This window comes from Crocodylus siamensis, chromosome 1, assembly GCF_052110815.1.
Source record: "Crocodylus siamensis isolate JL-2025a chromosome 1, ASM5211081v1, whole genome shotgun sequence".
Classification (NCBI taxonomy): Eukaryota; Metazoa; Chordata; order Crocodylia; family Crocodylidae; genus Crocodylus; species Crocodylus siamensis.
Window position 1 is genome coordinate 364,421,326 of NC_143395.1, and position 24,676 is coordinate 364,446,001.

The 24,676-nt window shown below is 42.4% G+C and overlaps 1 protein-coding gene across 1 annotated transcript in view; it reads left to right on the forward strand.

Moving 5' to 3' along the window:
• The window catches only part of LRRC63 (leucine rich repeat containing 63), a 33,671-nt gene that overhangs the window by 1,897 nt on the left and 7,098 nt on the right, over window positions 1-24,676 (forward strand). The window contains exons 2-5 of the mRNA XM_090031718.1: window positions 1,554-1,702; window positions 4,601-5,515; window positions 17,377-17,514; window positions 19,750-19,904. Coding sequence (XP_089887844.1) covers window positions 1,615-1,702; window positions 4,601-5,515; window positions 17,377-17,514; window positions 19,750-19,904 — 1,296 coding nt within the window. The 5' untranslated portion in view covers window positions 1,554-1,614. The remainder of the gene's footprint in view (window positions 1-1,553; window positions 1,703-4,600; window positions 5,516-17,376; window positions 17,515-19,749; window positions 19,905-24,676) is intronic.

Below are 24,676 nucleotides of genomic sequence, written 5' to 3' on the forward strand. Positions count from 1 at the left end.
TTGTCTAGCTTCAGCTTCTAAGCAGTGGATTTTATTATGGGTTTTTTCTGTTATGTTAAAGAACTGTACTGTCAGAAATCTCTTTTCCGTGAACTAAACACCACAGCTGAACACAGTATTCCTCCACAGGTCTCACTTATTCCAGGTACCTCCTGATTCTGACTTGGTATTCCCTTGTTTGTACACCCAAGGGTTAGGTTCACCCTTTTAATTACAGTATTGCATAGGGAACTCATGTTCAGTTCCAGTGTACATCCTCAAATTACAGCCTACATGTGTTAGGACACTCCATATTCTATTTTGAGGGTGCGTCCACACGTGCAGTTGCACTAGTTTAGCTAAACTAGTTGAACGAAATGCCTTAGTTGAACAAAATGTAGACCAAACCACAGTTTGAACACTCAAAATAACTTGTATCAAGTTGCTCCTAATTTCACAATAAATCATATATTTTTTCTATAATTTCAAAACAAGTTAACTGAGTTTCACTTGATCCTAAGTTTCTTTTATCTCTGAATCTTTATCACGTTGCACCCGATGTTTAGCTTACATTTAAAATCAACTTGTGCATTTCATTTCCCGTGCATCATTTAGGTTGTAAATTCCTCAGGAAAGAGGTTACTTGTGTGTGTGAGTGCTCTGTACAGTGATGTACATGTTATTGGCACTAAGGTACATTGGGTTGGATGGAGATAAGTTTGAAGTTTCATTGACAAAATTCTGCACAGCTCTGCTGCTTTTTAGAAAGAGGACTTTCTATTTTGAAGCATTCATAAGAAAATGTTGATGCAACTTAACAAAACAGGGGTTATATGGATTAAAACTAATTTTATGAACACATATAGAAGCAGATAAGAAGCCAGAGGGGAGCTTGGCGTTTAATGCATATGTGTACAGCTTCTTTATGGAACAGAAGAATTCACCATTATCTAGGGCAGTTTTCTTCAAAGTGGGGTGCACAAGATGATCCACTGGGGTGTGGGAAGAAAATATTAGAACTTCTATTTAAATGTATATTTATATAAATATACATATATTGGGGGTGCGTGCTCAAAAATTTTTTACTGATAGGGGTGCGCGATCAAAAAAGTTTGGAGACCACTGATCTAGGGGATTAAGAAATGCTTATTTAAAATGAAATTGTTCTTATTAAATTCACCCATAATAAAAGTTTTTTGTCAATTTTCAGAATGCTTCACTCAGCAAAATAGGAAAGTTCCTTTTCTTCTTCTTGTTTCTTAGACGAAGATCCAAACAGTCTTACTTTTTCATAATAAAGATTTTGTAAGTCTTTCTCTAATCGAGTGTCCTGAAATCATATTTCTAGAACTGCTTGTTTTTGTTTTGTTTTGTTTTTTACAATGAAAACTTTTAGCTTCCAGAAACATCAAGGACAATTAATAAAATGTTAATTTAGTAACTAAGTAAACAACATTACCATTTTTGCTCATTTCTACTATTTTACAGTGCTTTCTGTCAGGTACTGTCTCAAGAGTTCTTTGCAAGGCAACATATAAATGCAGAGATAAATGTCTCTTTTGCTTGTCTTGTAGAATTTTTGATCCATCTTCAGTTCTCCAGCATGAGCAAAATTGAAGCGTTGTTAGGCAGAAGATGCTTGAGCAACCAAAACTGCTTCGTAGACCTTTACCTCCAAAGCTGTTACCTGAGCTGCGTATACCAAGGAAAAAGACCCAGAAAGGTAAATAGTACATATTCAAATACTCGACAAATTCTCAGAACTTAATATCAAAGGAATATGTAGCAAATGATTAATTTCATTTTTAAACGTTCAGTTGAATACAATATTATTTGCAGAATGATAGCAACTGGAATACTTTACCCCTGAGATTACTCTGTTAGGTAAGTTGAAGTTTCAGGTTTATTGCTGTGTGAATAGCCTGGAACGTGATCTCTGCATATTTCTTCTGTTGAAGCTGTTCCACTTTGTATAACGTGATGAAATATTTATTGGAGCAAGCACTGTAACCCAGGTGTTCAAGCTTCTAAGTGAGTTCCTGAACCAGCCGACTGTAAAGACATTGTTATTTGCTTGCCCAAAAAATATTTATGACAGAGGAAAGATTTAGCATGAGATACTGAAGGTGCTGAGAAAGATGAGACAGGATGGAGCTTAGGTCATATGTAGAAATACAGGGAGGTATAACTGGGATTCAGAGATGATAGAAAAAAATGGATTTTTGGGGGGTGGTTCTGTCCTTATACTTTGCAACTATATAATCAGATGCTTGCATATATATGCCATAGGTTATAGTGTCCTTCAAGGAATGGAGACATTATGGTTAAAAAAATATACTGGTAATCAGTGGCACAGCACAATTCAGCAATATATGTACCTTTTGCATGCTTGTATGTTTGAAATAGAAGGAGCCAAAACGTTAAACAGTGACTAGTAATTAATAATTAAATACTGACTTTAAAAGGGAGTTAACAACCAATAGCGTAACTTAAGGTTTTAATACTTTAACCAAAGTCAGAGTTCAAGGAATAAGCCAAGATCTCCTTTGCTTGACACTTTGAAAACTAGGCCCTGACCCTGCAGCTGAGCCTGTGGAAAAGCCATTACACCTGAACAGTCCTATCAACAGCAGTCAAATTTGTGGAGCCACAAAAGTCTGCTACACTCTCAGTCCTCTTGTGAAATCGGGGCCTTAGGCTGGACACTGTTAAAATACTGTAACAAGACAACCCTAGAATGGAGGAGGATGGAAAAGATGTCCAAAGAGGCCTTTTTCATCTATAGCTTTTGTGGTGTGAACAGTATGTTAAATTGTTCAAATAGCTACAACCATTAAACCTGAAACTCAGCAATAATTAGTACCAACCTAAGGAGAGAGAATCCAAAACCAGTTTGAAAAGCTATATAACTAATCTGAAATTCCACGGTATTGATTATTTTTTGAGTTTTTATCAATACATTGTTACCTATGGCAGATTCATTATTATACCAATTAGTATGTTGTTATTTCATTAACTGAAAAAACACTAATAAATTAAAATGCTATTAAAAAAACACAGGAAGGAAAATCCAGCTAAAGAACCAAGATTAAAGTGTAAGAAAAAGGAGATATTACAGTAATTGTCTTCCAGATATTATAAAGCACATCAAGGTATTAGATAAAAGTTCTTGGTAAAATTTTCCATCCATTTCTGCAGAACAAGATTCTCTTCTGACACCATTCAAAATGTACCTAAATATTTCTAGTTCAGTGCCAGAGTTCTGCTTCACTAATTTAAAATATTTCAACTTTACAAACACTTTATACTGAAACAAAGTTCTATTGGAATGTCTTATTAGAAGAAAAGCCATATGAGTAGAAAGGAATGCTATTTATAACTTATACAGTATCTCTGACAAAAAGCAAAGTGCTATACAATAAAGTATGTTCAAGGATCATTTCATCCACCACCAAATGCAACCATTTATGCTTAATGGATGCTTATAAAGCAAAGTAACCATTGATCAGAATCTAGCTTTCCAGAAATGGTAATTTTATCAGTTTGGCAGACATAACTGTTGGGTGCTTCATCAAGTGTGGAAGAGTTTTATCTGCAAGGAGTGAAATGACCTCCCTCCCCATTTAAGTTAAGGGAAACTTAAGACCCTAAAAGATAAATCCCATTTCATTTTATGTGCAAAAATGGTGTACACGTAGCTGCATAACTGTAGTTTTTGGCACTTATGTGCAGTTTGAGAATCAGTATTGCCGGTATTGTGTTGCTGAATGTGCTCATTAAGGCTGTGCTCTTGCCAGGCAGCTGTACAAGGAAACAAAATCACCCAGGTACATGCGTAAGGTCAAGCAAGTCCCTGAAGTTATAGTCAGGCAATAAAGGTATGGGTGAAAAAATAATCACACCAATTTAAAAGGCAAAGATGGGGACTTGCCATACATTACACTGATTTATTGTAACTGTTTCCTGGTCCTGTCTGCTTTATTTTACAGTAAGTGGAAGCTAAACAATGATAATTAATCCCCAACTAAATGGTGATAATTTATGGTTGAGGTCCACAGCCACTACTGTGTGTGATAAAGCAGACCAACAACATAGCCACAGTGGATCAGCTGGTGCATGTTTGGAAAGGATAAGTTCCCCTATATATCTTTTTAGTTGGGTTTAATTGTTTTTTTCCGTCCATTTCCTAGTGTCCTCTTAGAAGTTGATTATAGCTGGCCTCCACTGGGTCAGCCCATTCAAAGCCAGCACAGAGCATGCTCCATGCTAGTTATTGATGTAAAAGTTCCTGAATGCCTGCTTCTGCCTAAGCCCTTTTTCCCCAAGTGGAACTTTCATGGAGTTAAGGTGGTATAGAGCCTTGCATGGGCCATATATAATAGGTTGGGTTTTATTCCACAGGACCATAATGAGCCGGTAAGTTGTAAGCACATCAGTTTACAGTTGGCTAATTTTTAAATATTGTTTATTGGTAATTTTTTTCTTACGTTGTGTTTTCTTAGCTTGGGAGAAGCTCTGTCCAGATGTAATCTCACACTTTTTTTTTCCCTTGAAAAAAATGAAAATTGATGTATACGTGTTTATAAAATGTATCCTCTTTGCTTTCTCTGGTGTTTACCAGGCAGGATACCTACACAACATGGAACTAAAGCAATAACAAGCACAAATGATGAAGACAAAAATTTTCTTTCCAGTAATTATTCCAGTGGTCAAAAGGAAGCTCAGCCCAAAGATGTACATCTCCTTGATCAGATTTCCCATAGACGAACAGAAACCCATCCCAAAGATGCGCAGTTTCAGATCATAGGTACTCAACTCCTGCTTGATCGAGATCACCATGGTCAAACCCAGTCCCACCCCAAGGATATACACCTCCTACTTGATCAAGACCACTGTGGTGAAACCCAGTCGCAGTCCAAGGATAAACAACAAATTGACCAAAATTTAACAAGAGATTTGGCTCTTCCTGAACATGATCACCATGGGTCTGCTAGATTCCCATTACAGAAAGACAGTGGTTCCTCTCATATGGAGATTGTAGGTCAGGAACATGATGATTCTTTACCAGACCTTGCTACTACTACAAGTGCAATTGAAAAAGTTGAGATTACTCCTTCTGGTCTTTATTCAAGCAGCCGAATTCCAATCCAGATTAAAGTGCTCAACCTTTCTTCTGATGACATTATTTTGAGAGACTTCAGTAATACTTCAAATTCAAGCGGATCTGCTAGCTTCCCATTAAATAAATATTATAGACCCTCTTCCATGCAATTTCTTGGCTCACAAAAGGTTGATCCTACTTATTCAGTTTTACCAGAGTTTTCCTTGGAAAGCTTGTCATCTTCTCATGATTCACATGCAAAAACATCATTCATGAAACCAGTTGTTTCTCACTATAACTGCGAAAAACTCGCTAGCCGATTAATTTCTGAAGAGAGAAGGAGCAAGCAGACAGAAATTAGCACAATGTTGCTGTCCAGTAACACTGATTTACCATTCGTTTTATCAAGAAAGCCTCAGAGACAGAGTGAAATAGGTAACAAATTTTATATTGCCAAGTATTTTGGTATCTTTTGTCTGTACATATTTTACTGAAAGCATTTCCTAAGCAGATCTTCTATGGGGAAAAAATTATACCATATGTGTGCATATGTGCACGTGCGCACGTGCGCACACACACACAGATGCATGCATGTATATGCTAGAATTTTTCATTATTACTGTAAAAAATGCATAATTATATCTAATAATAATTAAATTAACTTTGCTTGCTGTTAACTTTTAAACAAATAACCTGCTCTCAGTCTACTTTTAACTAAGTAACTTCAGGAACATTATTTAATAGTATGTGCTACAGTTACTTCAGTGAGATCTTACAGGAAACTCTCTCACCTTCCTTCACTGTAAGCTTGATGAGAGGAAACAGAAAAGGGAACATTTGGGAACCAAGAAGCAGCAGTTTGCTAAGAAGGTTTGCCTTGAAAGAGGGGCAGGAAGAGAAAGGTGGCAGAGTAAGAGACCCAGAGAAACGGCTGGAAGATGTCGCAATGCCAGATCCACTGCCACTGTCAACTTTCCTTCTGCTTGCACCTGTGAGGTGTCTGTCCAGGCAGGACGATTCACTGTAAAGACTTCCACCCAGGTTGTGGTTTGGCACTGTGGAGATTATGGCTTGCAGATTCATTTCAGTGACAGCCAGGTAGAGGAGTGCCTGCAATGTGAGCAGTGCCTCCTGGTGGTGTCCTTCAGGGAGCAGGCAGGAGAGCTACAAGAGGAGGTGGCAAGGCTCTGAAGCATCCTCTGCCACAAGGACTTCATGGATTTGATGCTGGAGGAGACCCCTAGGACTGTGAAGGAAGGACCACCCAGGAAGGAAGAAGACATGGACTCCCAAGAAGGTGGAGGCTGGAAGCTTGTGATCTCTGGCAGCAAGCAGAAGTCTTCATCTCCACCTGCAGCAATTTGCCTAGAGAATAGATATGAAACCCTAGCAACAGAGGAGGAGGAGCATGTCCTGTTAGTGGAAGAGGCAGGCTAGGCATCCCCAAGGTTGGGAGGACTGAGACTGAGGACTGAGACCACAGCTACTAAGAGGAAGTGATGGTTGATGGTGATTGGAGATTCCCTTCTGTGGGGGATGGAGGCATCCATCTACCAGCCTGACCAGTTGTCTCAAGAAGTCTGCTGTTTGCCCAGAACCTGTATCCAAGATATCACAGAAAGATTATTGAGACTTATCCAGCCCTTCTACTGCTACCCCGTGCTGCTCATCCATGCAGGCACCAATGATACTACCAGAGGCAATCCCAAGCAGTTCAAAAGTGACTACATGGCTCTGGGCGCAGGAGTGAAGGGGACAGAGGCTCAGGTGATTCTCTCTTTGATCTTTCTGGTCAGGGGGAAGGGCCCAAGCAGGGGCAGAGACATCTTGCAGATCTATGCATGGCTGCACAGATGGTGTCACGGTTTTGGCTTCTTTGACAGTGAGATGCTGTTCTGAGAAGGACTGCTAGGAAGAGATGGTATCCACCTGATGAAGAGAGCATCTTCACAGACAGGCTTGCTAACCTGGTGAGGAAGGATTTAAACTAGGTCTGCTGGGAGATGGAGACAAAAGCCCAGAAGTAAATGGGGAAGTGGATTACCTGAAGGAAGCACAAGCAGGGGAGGGCAACAGGGGACCTGAGAAAGTAGAATGATCAGCTGGTTACCTCAGGTGTCTGTACATGAATCCACAGAGCCTGGGAAACAAGCAGGAAGAATTGGAAATCCTCACACAGTCACGGACCTATGAGGTGACTGGAATAATAGACTTGGTGGGATAGCTCACATGACAAGAGTGACAAGGATGGGTATAAACTGTTCAGGAGGGATAAACAGGATGAAAGGAGGAAGAGTTGCGCCTTGTGTAATAGAGCTGTATGATTGTTCACAGGTCCAGTATGAAACTGGAGACAGGCCTATTGAGAGTCTCTGGGTTCAGGTTAGAGGAGAGAGCAACAATGGTGATGGGATGGTGGGAGTCTGCTAAAGACCACCGGACCAGGAGGATGAGGTGAATGAGTTTTTCTTCAAACAGCTAGCAGAAATTTTCCAATCAAAGGTGCTGGTTCTTATGGGGGGACTTCAATCACCCTGACATCTGCTGGGAGGGCAATACAGCAGTGCACGGGCAGTTGAGAAAGTTTTTGGAAAGTGTTGGAAACAACTTCCAGGTACAAGTGTTGGAGCCATGCTCTTCTTGACCTGCTGCTCACAAACAGGCAAGAATTGGTGGGGAATGTAGAAGTGCCCAAGCAACTTGGGCAGCAGTGACCATAAAATGATTGACTTCAGGATCTTGAGGAAAGGAAGGAAGGAGAGAAGCAGAGTAAGGCCCCTGGACATGAGAAAAGCAGACTTCGACTCACTCAGGGAACTGATGGGTAGGATCCCCTGGGAGTCCAGCCTGAGGGGGAAAGGAGTCCAGGAGAGCTGGTTGTATTTTAAACCTTATGGAGGAACAAATCATCCTGATGCCCAAAAAGACTAGCAAGTATGGCAGAAGACAAGCTTGGGTGAACTAAAACACAAAAAAGAAGCTTACAAAAAATGGAAACTTGACGGATGACTAGGGAGGAGTATAAGAGTATGGCACAAGCATGTGGGATGAAATCAGGAAGGCCAAAGCACAGCTGGAGTTACAGTTAGAAGGGGACATGAAGGGTAGCAAGGGTTTCTACAGGTATGTCAGCAACAAAAGGAAGATCACAGAAAGTGTGGAGCCCTTACTGAACGCGGGAAGCAACTTAGTGGCAGATAATGTGGAAAAGGCTGAAGTACTTAATGCTTTTTTCATCTCAGTCTTCATAGGCAAAGTCAGCTACCAGACTACTGCACCTGGCAGCACAGTTTAGAGAGGAGGTGAGTAACCAATACTGGTGAAAGAACAGGTTAGGGCCTATTTAGAAAAGATGGACATGTACAAGTCCATAGGGCTGGACATGGTGCACCTGAGAGTGCTGTGGGAGTTGTCATTGCAGAGTTACTGGCCATTAACTTTGAACGCCCATGGTGATTGGTAGAGATCCAAGATGATTGGAAGAGGGTGAATATAGTGCCCATCTTTAAGAAAGGGAAGAAGGAGTATCTGGGGAACTACAGAGTTCCTCACTGTAGTCCACAGAAAAATCATGGAGCAAGTCCTCCAGGAATCCATTTCTAATCACTTGGAGGAGAAGGTGGTTATTAGGAGCAGTCAGCATGGATTCACCAAGGGCAAGTCATGCCTGACACTGATTGCCTTCTATGATGAGATGACTGGCTCTGTGGATGCGGGGAGAGCAGTGGACGTGGTATACCTTGACTTTAGCAAGACTGTTGATACAGTCTCCCACTACATTCTTGGAAGCAAGCTAAGGAATGCCAGATGAATGGACTGTAAGGTGGATAAAAAAAACTGGCTGGATCGTCAGGTTCAAATGATAGTAATCAATGGCTCAGTGTCTAGCTGGCAGCCAGTATCAAGTTGAGTGCCCCACGGGGGTGGTTCTGGAGCCTGTTTTGTTTAATAAATTCCTCAACAGGGATCCTGGTTTTCTCTGATTAAAAAAAAAACAAACCAACCTAGCAAACCAATTTTCAGATTTTAAAAAAGTAACCCAAAATCCACATTTGTCCATGATTAAAATGAAATGCCACTAATAGATAGATATATAGTGGTGTTTCATTTTAATCATGGAAAAATGTGGATTTTGGATTACATTTTTAAATCCAAAAATCAGGGATTTTTTTTAATCAGAGAAAACCAGGATCCCTCTTCATCAGTGACCAGGAAGATGGGATGAAGTGCACCCTCCATCCTGCACGTTTGCAGATGACACCCATCTGAGGGGAGTAGATACACTGGAGAGTAGGGCTATAATTCTGAGATAAATTGGAGGATTGGTCCAAAAGAAATCTCATGAGGTTCAATAAGGAGAAGTGTAAAATTCTGCACTTAGGACGGAACAGTCCCATGCACCCATGCAGGCTGAGGACCAACTGGCTAAGCAGCAGCTCTGCAAAAAAGGACCTGTGGGTTATAGTGGACAGTAAACTAAATATTAGCCAACAGTGTGCCCTTGTTGCCAAGAAGACTAATGGCATACTGGGCTGCATTAGTAGGAGCATTGCCAGCAGACTGCGGGAAGTGATTATTTCCCTCTATTTGGCGCTGGTGAGACCACACCTGGAGTACTGTGTCCAGTTTTGGGCCTCCCACTACAGAAAGGATGTGGGCAAGTTGGAAAGAGTTGAGTGGAGGGCAAGGAGATGCCAAAGGAACTGGATTTATTTAGTTTGGAGAAGAGAAGACTGAGAGGGGATTGAATAGCAGCCTTCAACTACCTGAAGGGTGGTTCCAGAGATGATGGAGCTAGACTGTTCTCAATGGTGACACATGACAGAACAAGGAGCAATGGCCTTAAGTTGCAGCACAGGAAGTTTAGGTTAGATATTAGAGAAAAACTCTCATGAGGCAGATAGTAAAACACTAGGATAGGCTTCCCAGTGAGGTTGTGGAATCTCCATCCTTGGGGGCTTTTAATACCCAGCTACACAAAGTCTTAGCTGCTTTGAGCAGGGGGTTGAACTATCTGACCTTCTGGGGTCGCTTCCAATCTTACTTTCTATGATTTTAAGGTTAAAAGCCCCATTGCTTGAGACTTTGAAAACTAGACTCTGTTCCTGCTTCAAAATCCCTGAAAGGTGATCCTAACACTTGTGCAAAGCAATTTTAGATTCAGTTCATAGTTGTCCTGCATCTTGTGTATGAGTTTAAAAGAGGGCAAAGTGAACATAAACTACTATTCTATTTTGCTCTAATTTGTTTTTGCAGCAACTTTGCATTGGTGTAAGCAGCAACAAAAGATGATAAACAATGGTGAGCTGCCCCCATTGGCTCCAGATTCACAGAAGTTTAGGACTGGAAGGGACCTCATGAGATCATCAGGTCCAGCCCCCCCTGCTCTGAACAGGAAAGACTGTGGGGGTCAAATAAGCCCAGCAATGTGTGCATCCAGTCTGCTTTTGAAGATCTCCAGGGTAGGTGCCTGGAAGTCTATTCTAGAGTCTGGTTATACGAACCATAAAGAAGTTTTTCCTTATATCCAGTCTGAAACCTTATTCTAGGAGTTTCTGACTGTTGCTCCTGGTTTTCCCCTGGGTTGCTTTGGTGAATAGTTGTTCACCTAGCCCCTGATGCTCTCCCCTGATATATTTGTAAGCTGCCACCAAATCCACACAAAGTCTTCTCTTTTCTAGGCTGAACAGTCTCATAACTGTCAGCCTTTCCTTGTATGGCTTGCTCTTCAGGCCTCTAATCATACAAGTGGCTCTTCTCTGGACTCTCTCAAGCTTCTCCACATGCTTCTTGAAGTGTGGTGCCCAGAACTGGGCACAGTACTTCAGCTGCAGCCTCAGCAATACCAAGTAGAGTGGGAGAAATTGAGAATTTTTTTGAGGATTTTTCCTGGGATTGAGATCAAGCTGATTGGCTTGTAGTTCCCTGGGTCCTCTCGCCTCCCCTTTTTGAAGATGGGCACAACATTGGCACTCTTCCAGTCTTTTGGGACCCCTCATGAACACCACAAATTCTCAGAGCGGTTCGCCAGCAGTCCTGCGCTTACTTTGGCTAGTTCATTCAGCACCCTCAGATGGAGTTCATTCGGTCCAGGTGACTTATAGATATCCAGCCTCTCTGGCTGTTCTTTCACCAGCTTTACACTGACTGTTGTTAGGTGACAGTCCCTACTGTGACTATTCTGTGTCACATTTGCATTCATCAGGGTATCACTCTTAGACTGGTGGAATACAGATGCGAAGTACTCATTCAGGAGTTCAGTTTTCTCTTTGGTGTCAGTAATCAGATGTCCAGATGCATTGAGCAGTGGCCCCACATTTTCACTAGCTTTCTTCCTGTTACCTACGTATTTATAGAAGGACTTCTTATTGTCCTTGTTTTCAGTTGCTAACCTGAATTCAGTCACCACCTTTGCTTTTCTAATCTGTGCCCTACAGGTGCGGGCCAATCTTATGTAGTTCTCCTTTGGACCTATTCCTGGCTTCCATCGTTGGTAAGCCTCCCTTTTCTTTTTCAGAAGATCTGAGACTTCCCTATTGAGCCAAGATGGCCTCCCAGCCCCTGTGCCGCCTTTTTTGCATACAGGTATGAACAACTTCTGTGCACCGAGGAACATATCCTTGAGAAACAACCACTCTTTTTCCATACTCTTTCCCTGCAGTTCATGATCCTGTAGGACATTACTCACTAAAGCCCTTAGCTTACTGAAGTCAGTTTTTTTTTAAAGTCAGAAATCTGCACCTTACTCTCAGATTTCCCTGCTGGATAGTGCAAGTGATAGTGTTGTGGTCATTGTTGCCTAGGTTACCCTTTATTGTCAGATCACTCATCAGGTCATCCCCCTTGGCCAGAACTAAATCTAGGAGGATATTTCCTCTGGTTAGCCCAAATACTTGCTGAGATAGGTAGAGCTCGTTGACAGAAGTCAGGAATCTATGCGACCTGTCAGATCTGGCTGAGTGTTCTTCCCAGGAGATGTCGTGGGCAACTTTAACTACCCAGACAACCATATCCCATGCTCTTGCAGCCTCTTCCAGTTCTCTGGAGAATTCCAGATCTATCTCCTCATCTTGATTTGGAGATCTGTAATATATTCCTACAGTTAGGTCCCTTTTGCTACGTTCCCCCCACCCATACTTTGACCCAGAGGGTCTCAGGTTGCCCTTCCTTACTACCAGTTTCAGCTTCCAAGGAGGTGTACTGCTCCTTTACATATGGAACTACACCCCTTTTCCCTATGTGATCCTTCCTGTGCAGGGTGTAGCCCTCTATAGCTATGGTCCAATTGTGGGTAGAGTTCCACCAGATTTCTATTATCCCTACGATATCATAGTCCCTGGTGAAAAGTAGGAGGGCCAGTTCCTTGTGTGTTTTCCCCATGCTCCTAGCATTTGAGCCCTTCTCTGGAGGTCTTTGGTTTCCTGTTACGTTGAGGGAGCTTCATTACCTCAGCTCCATTTCCTCAGTGTCCTTCCTGTCATCTCATGTTGTAATGGTTGTTTGTTTGTTGACCCCTGGGCTTGCTCTGCTTATTGTCTGTGTCCCCCACCCCCAGTAATCTGTTTAAAGCCCTGTCCAGGAGGTTCACCATCCTGGCTGAGAAAAGAGCTTTCCCCTTTGGCATGAGGTAGATACCATCCCTTTCCAAAAGACCTCTGTCTCTGAAGTGCGTGGTGTGGTCAAGGAAGCCAAAACCCTTTCAGCAGCACCATCACCGGAGCCTTCAGTTCACTTCTTTGATGCATCTGTCTCTCCTAGGCCCATGGCCTGCAACTGGGAGGATGGAGGAGAAAACTACCTGCACCCCCAATCCCTTAAGCCCAGCTCCCAGAGCCCCGTAGTCACTGAGGACCCAGCCAGGATTGCTCCGAGCCATATCATTCATGCCCATATAGATGAGGAGCATGGGGTGCAGTGGTCAGAGGGCTGGACAAGTTTAGGAATCCTCTCTGCCATGTCCTGGATATGGGCCCCTGGGAGGCAGGAGGCCTCATGGGTCAGGGCGGCAGATCACTCCCTCTGTCCCTCTCAGTAGGGAGTTGCCCATCACGACCACCCTGCATCTCTTCTTAGAGGTGGCAGCTAGCTGCCTCCCCTCATCCAGAGCTGGTGTTTCTGCTGGTGGTGTGAGAGGTGCATACCTGTTGCTTACTTCCAAGGGAGGAATGACCCTGGTACTGCATGTCTTGGGACCCGAGACGACCATCTTCTAAGCATCCTGTGGGTGGGGCTCTGTGAGGGAGTGGGGCCTAGGAGCGGCCGTGAACTCCCTAGCGCCCCCTACTGTCACTCAAGGTGGACTCAGCACCCTCGGATTCTCGCCCGCCACGACTTTGATGATAAATAATTTTAGATGGGAGGCTGCCTTTATCCCCCTGGTGAACGGTACGTATGTTCCTGCCCCTACTCTATATGGGGTACCTCTGTGCACCCCTGCCTTAAGGGCTATGCGTGCCTCCAAACCTCCCCTTTAGCACGCCCCAAGCCTCGCAGCTGTTTGTGGACGATATCTGGTCCTTGTGTCCCTATGCCCTGTCTGGCGCCTCTGGGCCCGTCTCCCCACCAGCGCCCCTAGCCTGGCACCCCTGGGCTTGCCTCGCCCAGGTACTCTTTCAACACCTCACCCCCTCAGGGCCTTTTGCCCACCTCTGGGCTTTCCCACCCCTCTCGGGGTCTTTTGCTGCGCCTCTAGTGCCTCTCGCCCCTCTTGGGGTCTCTGTCACGCTCTCCGCAGCTGTTGCCCCCCTTCTGGGCCTACGCCATGCTCTTCGCATGCGCTCACCGCCCTTCTGGGGCCTATGCCGCGCTCTCCACGGCCATTGCCCCCTTTGCTCCTCGCGCTTGGGGCTCAGGTGGCTGCAGCCGTACCTGGCCCCTTGACCCTTCTCTGGGTCCTTTGCCCCACTGGGCAAAACACCACCCTTACGGGCTGGGGTCCAAACCCCGTACACTGCGCCACTCCGGCGCAAACAGTTGTGCCCCACTGGCACTGTGCCCCTGCTGGGCACCGGGAACCCCAAAGCTGCTGGAGAGCTCCCGTGAGGCCTCCTCTCACCCCTACAGCCTCACCCGGTCCTCCGGTTAACCATAACTGAAACCTGAGCCAACTGGCTATAACACAAACACCATAGAGCCTCCCTGCTTGTAAGGCAAACTCCAAGCCCCTGTAGAGCTTGCACCATACCTCCTTTCAGGGTTTTCTCATCCCTGGCATCATCGCAGCCAGTCAGCATGGTAAGGCTGCAACTACCAACTCAGGCTGCTCAGCTCAGCCGCAGAGCTCCTGCTCCTGCTCCTGCTCCTGCTCCTGCTCCTGCTCCTGCTCCTGCTCCTGCTCCTGCTCCTGCCAGAAGGGAACTGCTGGTCAGGCTCCGGCCTGGGCTGTTTATAAAGGTCCGGCCCTGCCCCCTTCTGACCACCTGACCCACCTGGTCTCCCTGGCAACCAGCACCTGAGCTGCCCTGGTGATTGGCAGCTCTGTCAATATCAATCCCAGTCACAGGGCACCTACGTGACCCCGTGACAGGCTCCCAGTCAATCTTCCTCTTGTCCATCTTCATGTAGAAGAGCATCCATGCTCTTCTCTCTTGGTTCTTCAGGAAAAGATACTGATTGTAGTAGTCATCAATCATCAATAATGTTGAGGAGATATTGTTACCATGATGGTCCAGGAGATATGTGAGAGGCAAGAATTCTTGTGTGTGGTATCTTTTATTGGAACCAACCCTATGATTGGTATAGACATAGAGAAGCTTTTGGGTATCACAGTATCCTTCCTTCGGGACTGAGGAACGTCTGTTCCAGCTATACATTTGACCCAATAAAATATAACACCCACAAGAATTCTTGCCTCTTGCATCTCCTGGACCATCATGGCAACATCACCTCAAAGCTACAAAATACAGGAGGAAGGCTACTGTAATACCTGAAAGCTTGTTTATGTCTGTAACAACCATACAGTTGGTCCAATAAAAGAGATCACTCATAGGAATACTTACCTCTCAGCATGCATGTCCTTGATGGTTAACAACTGCCAGATAGTTTATTTGTGTAACACATTCAGTTTTTACAGGAAGTCTAAACTTTTCTTTTGTCGAAGTATAACTGAAATAGCAAAAAAGTATAGAATGTGAACTTTGAGTGCCATTTGATTTTTTTTTTCTTTCTTTTTTCCGTCATGGGGGTTTAATGAAGCTGAATTAATACAGTGAGAATCTTGTGGGTCTACAAATAAGTGTCCACTTACTACTGTAGCTCAAATACTAATGAACCACACAATGGAAAGACCATTTTTTAGATTTTTTTTTAAGTACAAGAACTATTTTAATTTGTAAACTAGTGCATGAGTTGCAAAAATATGCCTTTCATATTTCAATCTTTTCAAAAATGTCATAGATGTTAGGGCTGGAAAGGACCTAGAAGATCATCAAGTCCAGCCCCCTGCCCCAGGGGCAGGAAGTCAGCTGGGGTCAAAGGATCCCAGCAAGATAAGATCCAAACATTTCTTGAATGAGTCCAGAGTAGGTGCCTGCACCACTTCTGGAGGGAGTCTATTCTAGGTCTTGGGGTGGACAGTAAAAAACTTTTTCCTTATGTCCAAACTAAAATGGTCTTGGAGGATTTTATGACTGTTGGTATTTGTTTTTCGTTGGGGCGCTCTGATGAACAGACGTTCTCCCAGATCCTGATGTACACCCCTTATACACTTATAAACAGCCACACCTGGGTTGTTCTGTGTTTTCTCTTTGTGGCCAATCCAGAGAGATTGTGAGTCTGTGATAACTCTCAGCTTGAAAGTTTGGCTCTTCAGCACGAACTACAGAGATTTGTACCTTTTAGCTCTGGAAGTCATTGATTCAGTACAGTTGCAAAATGGCAGACTTCACTTTTGTTTTCATATGCCTACTGATTGGTTGTCTTCAGTGATTTCTTTTATTAGGTCAACTGGATATTTCCAAAATATGCCTGAAGAAGGGTGTGTGCACCCAAAAGCTTGCAAATAAGTTTTTTTTTTTTTTGCAAATATGAAGTTGGTCTAATAAAAGATAAAACCTTAACAATGCACTCACCTATGCCATGAGTTCTGATTCCTTTTGCCTGTAGACACATACAGCTACAACCGGTATCCCTATTAAGGTTTTGCATTATAAACTCAAGTTTTAACTATCACTAAATGCTCATTTTGTTTGCTAATAAACATATAAGTATTTGGCCTGATTCAAGGAACGACTAGATTATCCAGTGTTGTGTTTTTTGGCATGTTGTGACTTAAAATGTAGCAAACATATTTTTTTATTTTTGCAAGGAGGGGAGAAAGGTAGGGGAAATATCATTCATGTGTTGTGTTGTTTTCTTTAAATGCTTCTAAAATGACCAGGAAATGTTATTTGAATAGGCAAATTAATTTGTTGGTGATGGTCTTTAATTTCCTAGAAGTCTGATAATTTATATCAATTAGCCAACCAATATCAAAACCAAATGTAAAAACCACACAACCCTATAGTAAGCATGTGACCACACAACTGTTAAATGTGATTGGTATTGAAGCTGCACCTTGGTTGCTCAGAATATACCTAGAGATGAGTTGATTTTGGTTGGTAGAAAGGAGGTAGTTGCAGGTTAGAGAAGAAACTGAAGAGTGGCACATGTGTGGCTAGTGAACTAATTCCTTGTTTATTTTCATGGGTGGGATACATAGTCTATGAACTTGACCTCTCAAAATACGCAAACCACATCGCTGTGAAAGTAGTTCATGTGTCTCTTCCATAGACTACAAAATCCTTGTTTATGATAAATTAAGAAATTCAGTTCCATGATTTTTTTCCTTTTGTTTATACTGAGGGCCAGATCCTATTCCACCTATTAGGTGTCTAAGTGAAGCTAGGCTTCTTAAGGAAATCTTATTCCAATCTGCTGAAGTCTGAAAAATTGTTAATGCAAAACGTAAGTGTATCTTCCATGTGGGTGCTGCTTTTCATTTTAAGGCTAGCATGGTGACATGTTCAAGAGTAGGCATGTTAACATTTGTCCAGGAATTTAAGCAGAGTGGAATAGGATCACATGTAGGTCCCCAAGACTGTGTAGGCATCTAATGAGTGGAACAGGATCTGGCCCTAAGATCCCAAGGGTTCTTAAAAATGAACACTTCTTTAAGGTCCTTTTACAGTGTCAAAGTAATGTATAGGGGAAATAGTTTAATGAGATTTGGTCTGATTCTCATCGATCTTTCTAGGTTAATATGTTTCTCATGTATGTGAACAAAACCTCTTACTACACCATCCTCAACCTTTTTTCAGAAATAGCTTTGGCAGAAAAAACGAAGAAAGCCAGCTCGCTAGAACACACTTTAGAAGATGAAGGAAACGCATCTGTTACAGACAACTTCACATTTCATGCTCATGAAAAGAGAGGGAAAATGTTCTCAGAAGAGAAGGGTAAGATGAATACACTGCATTTATGAAATAAATGTGTGCAGGCATGTGTACACACTGGGATAAACTAAGAGATGAAGAGCAGTCCTGCTATTACTGTATTTACTCAAATCCAAGAGTAAGGGGGGAGCAGGCAGCGGGGTAAGGTGTAGGGGTCTGGCCCTTCACCCTGAATGGCCACTTTCCCCACTAAAGCTGTGGGGGAGACAAATTTAAGATGACCCTCCAATAATTAGATTTTGTATATGGAAAATTATAGCAAATTTATATTTATTTATTTATAATTATGGATATATAGAATCTAATTATTTGGGGGTTGCCTTAAATTTAGAGTAATCTTGGATTTGGGTAAATGCTGTAAGTCCCTAATACTATCTGCTCTATTTAGAAGGGGAGCAAAAAGGATCATTTTTAGCTGCTGGATGCTATTTCATTAGCCAGAAACATAAATGTATAATTACACAATCAGTTAAAACGTAACCAAAAATGTTAAGTTCATATCTCCTTGGAGTGCCTGCAGCAATATTTACAGCTAAATTGCTCCTAAACACACTTTCCAAGACTTTTGGATTCCTGGGTTTTACATTAATGAACGAAGATTGGATTTGAGCCACAGTACCTGTTAACAATAAAACAAACAAGCATACAAAAAACCACTGTGGCAATCTTCTTTGTAACGAAGCCTGACATTCACTTTGTGTTACAGGTTAGATATCCATTAATTCAAGCACTTGGAAAAGTTGGCCGTCAATAATTTATCCAAATACAATCAAAATCTTCCATCTTGTTAGTATCACTTATTGTGAGTTAAAAATACTTGTGGTCCTGAACAAAAGACACCACATTTTTTAAAAATTCTCCTCAAAATGATGTTGTTCAGGCCCTGTTAGATAATAGAAAATTAGGGTTAGAAGGGACCTCAGGAGGTCATCTAGTCCAACCCCCTGCTCAAAGCAGAACCATCCTCAAGTAGATCATCCCAGCCAAGGCTTTGTCTAGCTGGGTTTTAAAAAAACTCCACCTCCTCTTTGAGCTGCCTGTTCTAGTGCTTTACTACCCTCATCATGAGAGGTTTTTCCTCATATCTAACCTAAATTTCCAGTGCTGCAACTTGAGACCATTGCTCCTTTTTCTGTCATCTGCCACTACTGAAGACTCTAACTCCATCCTCTTCGGACTCATCCTTCATGTAGCTGAAGGCTGCTATTCAATTCCCTCTATCTTTTCTTCTCCAGACTAAGCCCAGTTCCTTCAGTCTCTCCTCTGAAGTCATGTGTCCCAGCCCCTGAACCATTTTTGTTGCCCTCCACCAGAGTCTCTCCCTCTGTGGTGAGAGGCCCTGAACTGGACACAACAATCCAGGTGGGGCTTCACAAGTGCAAAATAGAGAGGAATAATCACTTCACTCTATCTGGTAGCAACACACCTACCAATGCAGCACAGTATTCCTTTAGCTTTCTTGGCAACAAGGGCACACTGTTGGCTCATATTCAGTTTATTCACTGTAGCCCCCAGGTCCTTTTCTGCAGAGCTGCTGCTTAGCCAGTCAGTCCCCATTAAGGACTGGTGCATGGGATTTTTCAGTCCTAAGTGCAGGACTTGAGTCTCATGAGATTTCTTTTGGTCCAGTCCTTTAATTTGTCTAGGTTTCTCTGCATCTCAAACCTACTGTCCAGTGTATCTACTATGCTCTCCAGTTTGGTGCCATCTGCAAACGTGCAAGTTGGAGGATGCACCCAGCTTCCAGGTCACTGATGAAGATATTGAAGAAGACAGGCCCCAGGACCAACCCCTTGGGCACTCCACTTGATTCCAGCTGCCAACTAGACATCAAGCCTTTGACTACTGTTCTTTGAGCCCAGTGATCCAGCCAGTTTTCTATCTACCTTACAGTCCATTCATCCAACCCATACTACTTAGCTTGCCTGCATTTTATCTAATGTGCAAACACTTCTGCTGTCCCTGGAAGGGGCGGAGGGATGGAAACAAGGTTTGAATTAATTTAAGTGCTTTTAGACAGCCAAATCCTGTAGTCTTTACCTAGACCTTCCTGAGTTACTAGTTTGTCCATGGGGAATTTTGCCTGAGTAAAGTTGACCTATGATTGATGAGTAACATTCGTGATAAACATGCATACATACATGATATACAGGGTTTTTTTCCTAACCTCAATCTTTACTTTCTTCTAAAGTAATGTTATAATGCTTAAATTTTCACTATGTACATTTTTAATTGTAGAACCATGTGCTCTTGATGATGATGATGTGTATGTCCAGGGAATTGGGTACGAGACTACATTAACTAAGCGGGATGAAGAGGACGAGTTGATGGACAGGGCCAAAAATGCAGTTTTCTATTGCCTGATGCATCAAAAAACTGGACTGAGTCTCAAGGTATACTCTAAACCCTGCAGCTGCACTTATGCTGTCTGTGCCTCTGCTTTCATTAGAAACCCAGTTCCTCTGAAGTTCATAGTTTGATTGTAACCTCATTCACATGGAATACAATATTGACATTTTCAATATACAGTCATTTTTTTAAAGTTGGAAGTGGCTAAAATCATTTAAGGTTTTTTGTTTGTTTGTTTTTAGTAATTTCAGAGTAGCCTGAAGTTTGATTGTTCTCAATGCTCTTCTGTAATTTTCTCCTCTTGCCTTGATTTCCCCCTACATTGTCTCTTTCCAATCCTTTCTTCCTCTCTTTGCTCTACCCTTACTGTGAATGTCTCCCTTCATTTTTATGTGATTGATATGAGGTCTGCTGGCCACAGCACTTCCAGAAGTGCACTGACACTTGAACCAGCATGGCTTTTGGCCCTTCACATTGTGCTGTCAAATTGCCTTGGCACCCCGTGATTTGGAGAGTCAAGATACTGAAGGAAGCCAAGGATAAAAATTGATACCCTTCCTGTGTCACCTTACAATTTAATCCAGCCCCAGTACAGAGTTGCTGCTTTTAACTATTTCCATCCTCACTTAGTGTATGCATCTGTGGAGCCAAATGTTGGCAATTGGTGGGCTTGAATCAGCAGAAAGTATACATGGTCTCCTTAAAGCAAGCCCCAAAGGTGTGTAGAAGTTGGTTATGAAGCAGGCTAAATTAATATTCAGCCCACTCAGAGTCTTACAGGTGAAGGGCACTGGAAACTCTCTTATGTGGCTGTTGGTGAGGAGATGGCTGATGTACTTGCAGATTATATCTCAGCTAGGAAAACAAACTACAGTGAAGTATGGCACATCTACTCCATGTGTGCTACAGACAGAAAAATGTAACATAGTCACTGTTTAACATGTGCCCAGTGCTTGCTGTCAGTCTTGGGCTTGCAGTATGCCTTGTATCCATCTAAAGGTGTCTCTATTATATTTTTCTGGCATTTGGTGTGTGCAGAGTGGAATGAGTGAGCAGAGTATCTTCCATAGCAGGGCTCTCAGGCACAGCCTGGATATGGTATAGACATATCCATGCTGTCTGAGAAGAGAAGTCCTGCTGACCAGGTAGGGGAATGGAGTAGTTTCTTTCTTTATTTGGTATGCATACTTTGCCCAGTTCTTTGCTGCAGGTAGTACGTACATTCTGAAAAAGTGCACATTATTTGCAAAAGAACAGACAAAACTACTTTGGCAAAAGACACACCGTCCAAAAAACAGACTGTGCCTCCTCCCTGCTCCCTATTGCCCAAAGGCCAATGCTTATGAAGAGAGACCTCAGAGTACTCAGAACCTACCTGATTCCTTCCAGACTCTTCATTCCACAGGTGTTAATAACCCTGTCCCTTTTTAATGGTCTTAATATGCCATTAATCAAGCTATTCTTTCTTCTGCAATTCTGTGTTAACTAGTCCTAGTAATGTAGCTCCTATTTCACAGCTCTTCAGGCTATTTTAACTCTAGCTGAAAACTTTACACTCAGGTGTAGAAACATGATCTCAGGTGAATGTTAACTCAGGTGAGGAAATAACTTTCACTGAAGCATTGGATGCACTGTCAAGATGCTCAAGAAGGCTTTGTTTTGTTTTATGCTTCTGAGAGAGATGTATATTTAATTCTAGTGACGAGGACTAAACAAATTTTGATTATTTTTCAATCAAACATATTTTGATTATTTTTGACCAGTTTGTTGTATTTTTAATACTTTAATGTATGCTATACATATATCTAGGAAATGAATATACATTCCAATGAAGTTATATTTGTTTTTGCTTCAATCTTAAGATGAATGATACAGTTCTAGGCCCATAGCATATTAGTAAAGCTTTTAGGTTCTTTTTAACTGGAAAAAATGTATGTTGTGATATATGTGATAATCAGGGATCCTGGTTTTCTGTGATAAAAATAATACCCAATTTTCAGTTTAAAAGAAGTAACCCAAAATCCACATTTTTCCATGATTAAAATGAAACACCACGTAGTAAAACATAGTGGTGTTTCATTTTTATCATGGAAAAATGTGGGTTTTGGATTGCTTTTTTCAAACCGCAAATTGGGTTTTTTGGGGGGGGTTTTGTCAGAAAAAAACAGGTTCCCTGATTATCACATAGAACACAATATACATTTTGTGTAAGATGCATTAAGTGGTGTTTCATTTTAATCATATAAAAGTGTGGATTTGGGGTTACTATTTTTAGACTGAAAATTGTTTAGTTTTTTATCAGAGAAAACCAGGATCCCCAGTTAATGGACCATACAGTCTGCACCCTTCTTTTCAAAATCCTAGATGCACCTATGATTCTAGAGTATGTATTCCTGATCTACAACATTCCAGTTAATTTCCAATTAAATACTCATATTCTTAAATAAGAGCACATTTTCAAATAGCTGAATCCTCTTTGCAAGTGAGGGCCTTATAATAATTCAGTGTATAGCACATCCCAGAGTATGTGCACCCACAAATGCAATTAAGTAAGAATAACTATTCTACTTAAAATGTTTACTTTACCTTAATTTGGATTAATTTTCTTATGTATATCAGCCATAAGCGCTTAATACCTTCCATTACGATTTTTGAAGAGACTGATACTGGGAATTCTGTATAGTTTTGTCATGTAATAGCAACTGATTTATTATTATTTACTTTTAACTGATATGGTGTTGCAAAATTCTGTAGGAACAGCCCCACGGTCCCAGGCCAGAAGCCTCTGCTAGGCAGGGGCTTCTGGATGGGGGGGCAGGGTTGGGGGGGCCTTGCTGCTGGGTCCTACTGCTGGCTTTCCTTGGGTCCTACTGCCCCTAGCTCTTGTCATCTTTGACAGGCAGCCAGGAGCAAATAAACATTAAATTTTCTACATTTTTAGGGGCCTGTGGGCTAGATAGAATGGCCTGGTAGGCCAGATCTGGCCCCCAGGCTGTATTTGCCTACTCCTGTACTAAAGGTATCTGTGGTAACTACAGGCCAGTTGTGGAACTTTGTTTGCCTGTTGTACTCCATTCTTTTTTCTGTCTTGTCTATTTGAAGCGTGAACTCATCAGCATAATGCGTCTCTTCCTGTGTTTCTGACTTTTTCTTTTTGGGGGGAGGAAGGAAAAGGAGGGGAAATTACTTGTATTTTGAAATTATAACCAAAAAAAGGTTTTTTGTTTTTATTTTAAATTGAATAGGTGAAAATTAAATTAACACACTTCTAAATTATCAGGTATATATAATTGCAACCAGTCTGACTTGACCCAAGCCAATTTTTTTTTTTAAGATTATCAGTTTGCAAAAAACATAGAAGGTTTCAAGTTTTTGTCCCAGTTCAGGATGGGAATTATTTGTAACGGCTTAAATTTTTGTGCGACGTGAAAACTATTTCCTGTACAGCTGTAGAGTCACCTGCTTTGGGGGATCAAAATGCAACTGCAAGCACTAATTAAACTACTTGTACTTTTAAGTAACTGATTTGTACATACCAGAGCTGTCCAACTGCCATATGGCCTCCAAAGAGTTAACATAGAATCATAGAAAACTAGGGTGGGAAGGGACCCCAGGAAGTCATCTAGTCCAACTCCCTGCTCAAAACAGGACCATCCCCAATGGCAGTGTTTCCCGACCTTTTTCAGCCCAAGGCACAATTACATTAATACAAATTTTCTGCAGCACACCTGTTGTATGTTTTCAAAACTAGACAGACTTGTTCTGTATGAGGAACTAACACTTGAGACCTTTTACCAGATCATTTGCAAGTTACAATGCAAGGTTTAAAATAGTTCAACATGTAATAAATTCAAACTGCCTTTTGTAACCATTGTCATAACACAGGAGTCCACTACTTGGGCAGACACCAAAGTACGCTTGGATGCCTTCTAGGGCTAGGGACAGACATTGCACATAAGCCAGTATAAGTGATTAGAAACTGGTTTAAACCTGTAACAGAACAGAAGTTCAGTGCACATAAACCAGTTTAAAAATGACTGAAACTAATTTGACATAAACCTAGTTGAATGTAGTATCAGACTTAACTGATTTTGGTCAAACTGGTTTATGCAATGTCTGTCCCAGACCTCTTCCTAGTTTAAGATAAACCATAGTCCCCCAGCACTCCAGATGCTTTGCAACTCTAGGCAGGGCTTTGCTCTCTGCTCCAGTCCAGCAGGGCTGGCCCCGACCCTCTGCTCCCTGGCTGGAGCTCTGGCAGAGGCTGCAGGTAAAATGGCATCTTGCTGGCTTCCTCCTGCTCATCCCCTCCCCTCCTCACCTCCACTCCTTGCTCACGCAGGGATTCCCCTTCCCATCTGCTTTACACAGACACTTCTCAGCATTAGCTAGCATACCACATGCTGGCTACAGTCTGTGCTGTGGGAGATGGGACAAACACAGACAGGACAGTGTCGGCTTAGGGCTTTTTGGTGGTAATCAACAGGTAGCTGGTAATGTCCCTCTGTTCCTTCCTTGCGAAAAGTTGTTTAGTTGTTTAAGAAGACCTTAAACTAATGAGAGAGGATTTGTTTTGTTTGATGGCCTGATAAATGCTAACCACTCCCTGTGTAACTCCCCGCTGTGTGACTAAGTGCTCCATTATCAACAGCAGGGGGACCCCCCCCCCCAATCAGAGCATCCTGCTGGGGCCTGGCCATGGCTGCCCTCAGCTCAGCATCTTGGAAGGGAAGGGAGGGCTGCTGTAGTGCCCCCCGGCTTCTAACCTGCGCCACTGTGGGCATGTGCCTGCATTTCTGGAATGAAAAGGGGAATG